Here is an 8,477-nt window from a genome sequence, read left to right as displayed (position 1 = left end):
ACCTTGACATTGAGAGCCAAGGTGAAGCTGAGGAAAGGTGGGTGAAGATTAGACTTCACAGCTCTTATCCCTGGCCAGGGAGAGCTATAGACAATGAAGTGTGGGTCCAGGAAGTGGGAACCCTTCTACACTTAAGACACTGACACAACTGTGCAACTGTACAAGATCTTGGGTTTGTGTCCTCAATGCATCAACACAGTGGTGTGAGCAGAGGGACGACTCAACAGAATAGCGGGAGATAGATTGCATATCTCTTATATCCGCCAATTGCCTCATAGAGGTCTTTACCTGCTTGGGGACAAAAGTAAACAAGCACAAACATTGCCTCTTAAGGAGGACTTCAGATAGGTGCCTGGCCAAGTAACAGGCCAGGTCTTCCAGACTACATGGAGACAAGAATGTTATACCTCAGTGCAAATTGCTTATCAAGCAAAGCAAAGCAATATTAGCAACTAATGTACCTGAAATCAATCAAATACAATCAGTATACCAATCACAGAACTAAACAGCAAATGGTTCACAATTAGTTATATACAGACAAACACAAGCCAATGCACAAAGGTGCAAGCCATTAAGGCTCAAACTCAAATATCAAACCCTGCAAAACAAAGTCAAAATTAGCTATACACAAGTCACAAATCAAGTCCAATGGAAGCACACCATCAAGCAAAGGCCATTTGTGCTATTAACCTGAAACACAACTCAAAAGTGAGATCACAAACCACTAGTCCAAGACTAGGGTCAAAAGGAGATGAAAAATCCAAAACAGCAAGTGAAAAATTATCAAAACCAATATAAATCAATTAAGAAGAGAATCCAATTGGTCTCACATCAAAACTATACACCAAATTCATTTCATGCACACTTTAAGTCAAACTAGGCAAGTATGAACCACATATGAGAAAACAGAATGATCACAATCAAACAAATACCAAAACAGCTCAATAAATTCCACAAAAATTCAAGTCTAAATAGAACACATTCAATGAGCTTCATGTCAAATTTCATGCTATTTGGACAAGAGGAAGCAGGGAAATTAAATTCAACAAGTCAGGACATGCAAAAATCAATCCAAACTAGGTCACAAAGTGTGTGTCAACTTCAAGCAAATGTAAAACAGTGAAAACAAATGAGAAATGAATGGGACCAAAGCCAAAGTGAGATTAAACATGTTAGGAATCACTCCACCAAATTTCATCTTCATATGATAAGGTATGAACATTTCACAAAGCATGTAAGTTAATAACTCAAGAAAACCCTAAAAATGACTAAACAGAAAACAAAAATACCAATCAAATAGGAAATTGATCAACAAATCCTACAAAAACTCATGCTCAAACTAGACATTTAGATGATATCTCATGCAAAAATCGGGAGCAAATGGCAAAGCATAAGCAGGGAAACAAAATTCATGAAGTTAGCATAACATAGTGTGACACAAATTGTCACACTCAACTTGATCATATCATATCTCTCTAACCAGGAACTCAAAATTAGCAAACTATATACCAAAATCACCAGGAAAGAGTCAAGAACAAGCCTATAAAATTTCAATCATTTTGGACGAGGCATCAAGATTTCATGATAAAAATGGTAAAACATACACATGAAGCATACATATCAAAGGCCTTAGACAAAGTCAAAAAATTCACCAAGCACAACTTTGACTATCATACCTAAAAAAACTAGAGAAAATTTGGAGATCAACACAAAAATCCCCATCCAATTTGGATAATCCATGATTTAATTATGATTTTTTGAAGTTATGTGATGAAATGAAATTTTTATTTAAGTTTTAAAATGAATTAATGAAGCGCAGTGGCACTATTGTAATTATCCAAGCCAGGACCAAAACGCCGCGCTTAATTAAATTGCATGGCAACGTGTGATTGGTTGATTCCGGCGGTAAACATGAATTCAAACGCAAAAGCCAGGCAGAAAGATCTAACACGCGATTGGAATTGTTTTCATCATCTTCACCAAATAACTTTCCAGAAAATTCGCGATGAACAAATTTTAACCAAAATCAACAAATCATATATGGTTGGAAACGTCTAAGCTGGCACAATCATAATATCCACATGAAATTTCCTAATTCCTAACGTACTGAACGGATCGAGCAAGAAAAGGTTTCACTTCAAAAATTCAATTCACGATTTCTCTCTCAAATCTTAATGGTTTTCAATTCTACAACTTGCATTGTGTTCTATGAACTAAGCTCTACAATAACCATATCATGATTTTGGCAATGGTTGAGATCGAAGTCTAACCTTATGATGAAGCAGTCGGTGATTTCGTGCGAATCCAGGCGTGAAATGGTGAAACAGGTGATGCTTGATGATGATAAAGATGAATAGAGTCAATACTTCAGCTCAACAATGCTTGGATCCACCGAATTTTGCAACTGCCATGTGAAGAATCTTGATTCAACAGTTACAATTGCTGCGTGTTTTGGCCAGGATTTGATGAAAACAGATCTGCAATAGCACCTCTTGATGATGATTATCACAAGAGAACACGAAAAGGATCAAGCAATTCAAAGAAAAGTTGAAAAAAAAATGTGATGAACTTTTGAGAGAATTTGAGATTTTGGTGAATTTTTGGAATTGGATCTGAGAATTGTGATTGTGATTATGCAATTCTGTTACAATTAAGACTTTATACCTCACACTAATCCACTTGTTAATCTCAATTAGGCAAATTGGAATGATTAGTGCAAAATGCATTTGTTAAGCAAAGTGGCCAAAATGCCCTTTCTCTTATGCAGCCAATGTAACAGTGTGAAATCAGTTCAAGCAAGTTCTAAATGACATTTTGGGTGTGTTGCAATTGGTCCCAAGTGCATATGGCTTGTATTTTTGAAAATCACTATTTCACACCAAAAATTCAAATGAGTTCACTTAAAAAATGCCATTTTGCTATGATGATTTTTGGAAAAATGTAATGATGCACCATGCAAGTTCATGTTAAATGTGGTTTGCTCAAAGAAAAATCAACCAATTTGGCCATTCCATGTGAAAGTTATGGCACTTTGAATTTAGGCATTTTCTGAAAATGATTGGACCATATCTTGCCAACCACACATGGGAATTTCAAGTTCTTGGACTTTTTGGAATGGTGAGATCAAGATCTTCATCTTTCATGTTGGACAAAATTCCATTTGAAGCTTGTATGATGAAGTAATTTTGAGGAGAACAACTTTCCATTTTGGGCAGTTGAAATTACAGGTCACCTGCCATTTTAGGAAACTTTTGATCTGACTTTATTTTCTTCAACCTTGATCTTTGGTATGTCAAATGAGACTTATATGGACATGAATGAAGCCTTTCAAACCATCTCCCACCTTCAAATCCATAAAATCAGGCACAGTTGATCACAGTTGACTTTTTAGGGTTTCAGTTGAAATTCAGCTTGACTGTTGAGCTTTGATCATCCAATCTTTGTCCAAATCACTTCACAATGATCACATAATCACATGAACTTGATAAACCAACCCTAGGGCCTTGTCTCAATGAAAATGGCACAAGCTTGCTTGATTGACTGATTCTCCTGACCAATTTGACCTAATTTGTCAGCTGAACTTGCACTTGGGCAAAAGGCAATGCCATGTTATGCAATGAACTATGTTATGTTAATGACCTGATGATGAAAATGTATGTACACAAGGTAGGTGCAAATTTGAGGTGCTATACTTGGGTATTGGACGAATGACCCAGCGCTCATCGTATTCACCTCTATTAATAGACTTTAGTGCAATTCAAATCGAACGATTGATAAGGTCTTCATCAACATAAGAAACAACAACAAAGATTCTTCTCTCTCCACTTGAAAATTAAGACGAGAACTACATGCCATGAGCCTTAAGTAGTAAAGAAGGAATGAGACTGGAGCTTTCCTACACTCATTCTGGATATCTTTGGGTGCGAGACGATTGGCTCATTGCTTATCGTATTCGTCTTTACTCATAGACTTTAGTGTGATTCTTATCAAACAATTATCAAGTCTATTCACTCTCCTCATTTCTATTCAATTTTTCCAATCTTTTCTTGCCTCCAATCACCTTGTTTTCAACCCTAGTGCATTGAACTACAAAAGCTCTAATTTCCTTATTGCATTACAAAGATACGTAGGCAGGAGAACTCAGTTTCTTCGCGAGCTATCTTATTTATCAATCTATCATATCTATTGTTACCTTATTTATCAATCAATCATTCTTCATTCATTCAATCGATACCATCCTTTTGAGATCAACTATACTTCTCCTTGGACTCCTTGTCTATCCTTTTAGGACGATTTAATGATAATCCATCTCATCAATCGATAGTTGTTTGGCCCGTCACCCAAACATTTAATTCATCCTTTTTCGGCTAAGACGCCACTTTGCTCTTCGATTAAGAGTCTATCCCTTTCTTGGACTCAAGATACTATTCTTATTTTATCTCGAACTGTTTGTTCCCTATCCAGTAATATACTGTTTCCTTGTACACAACAATACTTTCTCTTGGGTCCCGCTCTTACCCCTTTGAGACGTTATAGCACCAATTCATCTTGTGAATCGAGAGTTGTTTGGCTTGTACCCAGACATTCAATTCATTCCTTTGGTTGAAAGGCTTGTTTACTCTTTGATTCCAAGTTCCCTCCAGTTGTGGGTTCCCTTGATACCATTCTATTGGTACAAGTTATACTTCTCATCATTGTATGCCCATCTTTCTATTCTCGTGGTTCCAAACTATGATTGCTCTGACTTTCTCATCGCCCGATAAGAATACGTAGGCACGAGGATGTGAATCCTTGGCGAGCATACTTCTAATTATCTCTCCTTCCTCCTTAGGGCATCACTCATATCTTTCAATATTCATTACCGACCTTCGATCATAAATCGTTCATCTAGTGACATATCATTCCTTTGACATCGAAACACAACTTTCCTTGGAATTCCATATACACACTTTTAGGATGTATAGCTAATAGTCCGCATTTCTACCTAGAGTTGTTTGGGCTACACCCTCATACACTTAATTCCTTCTTTTATGGCTAAACACCCTATAGTGGCGGTCATACTAGTCCACATATCGGTTAAAGTTGTTTCCCTCTATGGTATAAATCTCATTTCTCTTATGGGTTCCAATACACTTTCACCTTTTGGTTTCAAATAATACTTCCTCAGTCACTTATCACCAGATATTCATTTCTGTGACTTCAGTCACTTTATTCCGTTCATCCCCACAATGCACTCATATCCTACCTTCATTCACTCCATGTGATATACCAGTTATCCTTGAGCTAAATACCCCACCTCTTTGTGCTCCTTCTTGCATCACCTTGTGAACCAAGAGATATTTGGGACTGTGCCTGAACACTTATTTCTTCGTCTTTTCGGCTTTACCCTATAGCGGCGGTCCTACTAGCCCGCGTACTGGTAATAACCATCTTACTCTTGGGTTCATCTTTCCACCCTTGTTGGAGTTTAAAATACTATTCTTTGGTTCAGATCATACTTTGGTCACACTCCTTTTCACCTCCCGCCTCTAGTTCCTTGAACTACGAAACTTTGAATTCCTCATTGCACTATGAGGATACGTAGGCATGAGGGCCCCAATCCTCACCGAGCACTTTATCTATTTCTTTTCCTTTCCCTCATTCTTTTACGAGTAATATTTAGATAACACCTATTCGGGCGAGAACAATCAAAATGGTTCCCATGGAGTACCATGGATGTTAGGGTTGCGAATACCTTCCCCTTGCATAACCGACTTCCTTACCTAGTATATCTCTTTCCCCCGGCTTTTATCGATGTTTTCCCTTTCCCTTTGAGGATAAATAAAGTTCGATAACGACTTTGTTGTATTTTCGAGCGTGCGATACGTTCGAGTATATTTCCGCTAGCTTCACTAAGCTTCGTCAATATTCTACTGACCACTAGACCCTAAGATATCGGAAAGTAGAAGATTTGTATCTCCAATAGTTTTCCACATCCCACGTCAGAAAAAGAGACGTCATTTTAGGTAACAATTTTCAAACATAATTTGAATACTCTCTCATCATTCACATATTTACTTGAGCATCAGAGTGCTAACCTTGCAGGTACAACCCCCACTTTGTCGCATCGAAAGCCCTCCTCCATCGCAACTGTTGGGTCATGAGGAGGGTCCGGGGATCATCACGTCGGTCTTAGGAGAAACCACACAAGTGAGAGAGACACCACATATTCACCCAAAACCTTAAGGTGATAGATGTGTGGGTTCTCTCACTTATAAAGTGTTCAAAATTCACTTTTCCATCTGATGTGGGACTTATACTCACACTTGATATACCAACAATCTCCCACTCAAGTATGATTCCATCTATTATTATGGATATGTTCCCCCTAAAATGGAAACTTTTCCATCCATATATACTTGCACCGTCGGTGTGGAACCTCAACGGAACACGCCACCTGAACACATTTGTAAGGAAGAGATTTGACACAAGGAGCCCCAGTCCAACCGAACTCTGATACCAATGTTGGGTCATGAGGGGATCTGAGGATCATCACACCGGGCTTAAGAGAAACCACATATTCATCTAAAATCTTAAGGTGATATGTGTGTGAGTTCTCTCACGTATAAGGTGTTCAACATTTACTTTTTCATCCGATATGAGACTCATATTCACACTTGATATACCAAGAGCAGCTTTCGTAACTCTACACATTTCTGGTTCTGAAATGGAATATATATATATATATATATATATATATATATATATATATATATATATATATATATATATATATATATATATATATATATGAGAATGGTAATTTTATGTGAGAATATGAGAATGAATCTGAACTATTAAATTTAAAAAAATAGGTGAGAGGAGAGAGAATTTTGATAGTAAAAAATATAATATTTTAATTTAATTCATTTATTTTAATAATGGATGAGAGAGAAAATTGATTGAGAATAAAAATGACACATAATCTCACTCATTATTTTAAATCTAATGGTTCAATATAACGGTTGTGATTTAGAATAAGTTAATAAAACTATATATATATATATATATATATATATATATATATATATATATATATATATATATATATATATATATATATATATATATATATATATATATATATATATATATGTGTGTGTGTGTGAGAATATATATATATATATATATATATATATATATATATATATTCACACACACACATATATATATATATATATATATATATATATATATATATATATTTAAAGAAAAACATGCAAAATTTGAATACTTTTCCTCCATTTTCCCGGAAAAGATTCCAATTATTTCTCGTAAAAATGGTCTTCATGACTTGGCAATTTTGGCGGATTTATTTCCAATCATTCCTACATAACAAGTTTCATCGTTCATACCTCTCCAATCTCTTCAAGATCTTCAATTAAAACGATCCAAATCTATGCAAACTACCTTTTCATTTCAATTTCTAAACACTCTCTTCTCTTGCGAACTCATTGCAATGGAGGAATCCACCGGCATGGGTTCCAAAAAGAAAACCGCAGCTTTGGAACATGAGAACGCAACGAAGAATGAGGAGATCCATAAAATGAAGGAGAAGATGGAGAAAATACGCAAGGATGCGGAGGATTCAACGATGGAGTTGGAGGAGGAAACTGCGATGCTGCGTAAAGAAGTGGTGGGATCGAAAGTAGAGGTAGAGAAACTAATGAAGATTCTAGAAGAGAAAGAAAATAAGATTGATATGATTGAAAAAGAAGGAAAAAAGCTGAGACAAGAGAATGGTGAGATGGAAATAAAGGTTAGGGAATTGGAGAGGAAAATTGGAGTTAATGAAATGAAAGAAGCTGAAGAGAATAGTAAGAGAGTTAGGGTTGAGGAAGAGATGAAGGAAAAAGTTGATGAAAAAAATAGAAAGGTTGAGGAATTGGAGAATGTTATTAGAGAGAGAAAAATTGAGTTAGAAAAATGGTTAAAAGAGAATAGAAATTTGGAAGAGAAAGTTAGGGTTTTGGAATTTAGTTTAATGAATATGAATGTGAAGGAGAATGGGATGGAGATGAGTTGGCCTGTTGTGGCAGGTGGGTCTTTAGGAGGAATTGCTATGGTGGTTGTTTTATTACGTTTCTTATTTGGGAAAAAGAGATGAGAAAGTGGTTGTGACATTGAATGATTCAATTACAATAGAATGATGAAGAGTTTAAGGTTTTTGAATTTCTAACTATGATTCAAACTTTTGTAGTTATTATAGTTTTACAATGTTTTTTTATATTGTTTTTGGGAGTTATGCAAAGAAAGTGAAAGATGATCCACACCTGAAAGTGGTTCAGATAATCCCCATTTAGATTTTTTTGGAGTTTTACAATATGTAAGAAGATGCATATTGGAACTGTGATGAAAGTTATGATAAGAAATTAGCAACAATCGAATTAGATTAGGAAGAAAATAAAAATCACCGATGAAGATAGTGAAAGTAACGG

General features: G+C 35.8%; 1 protein-coding gene across 1 annotated transcript; it reads left to right on the top strand.

Moving 5' to 3' along the window:
• Window positions 1-7,392: 7,392 nt before the first annotated feature.
• On the top strand, window positions 7,393-8,146 carry LOC127093665 (peroxisomal and mitochondrial division factor 1-like). The gene has a single exon (XM_051032599.1). It carries the CDS (start codon window positions 7,439-7,441, stop codon window positions 8,144-8,146), a length of 708 nt encoding a protein of 235 aa, XP_050888556.1. The 5' UTR covers window positions 7,393-7,438.
• The last annotated feature ends 331 nt before the right edge of the window (window positions 8,147-8,477 follow it).

This window comes from Lathyrus oleraceus, chromosome 6 (genome assembly GCF_024323335.1).
Source record: "Lathyrus oleraceus cultivar Zhongwan6 chromosome 6, CAAS_Psat_ZW6_1.0, whole genome shotgun sequence".
In the NCBI taxonomy this organism is placed as follows: Eukaryota; Viridiplantae; Streptophyta; class Magnoliopsida; order Fabales; family Fabaceae; genus Lathyrus; species Lathyrus oleraceus.
This window is presented reverse-complemented; position numbering and strand designations above follow the sequence as displayed.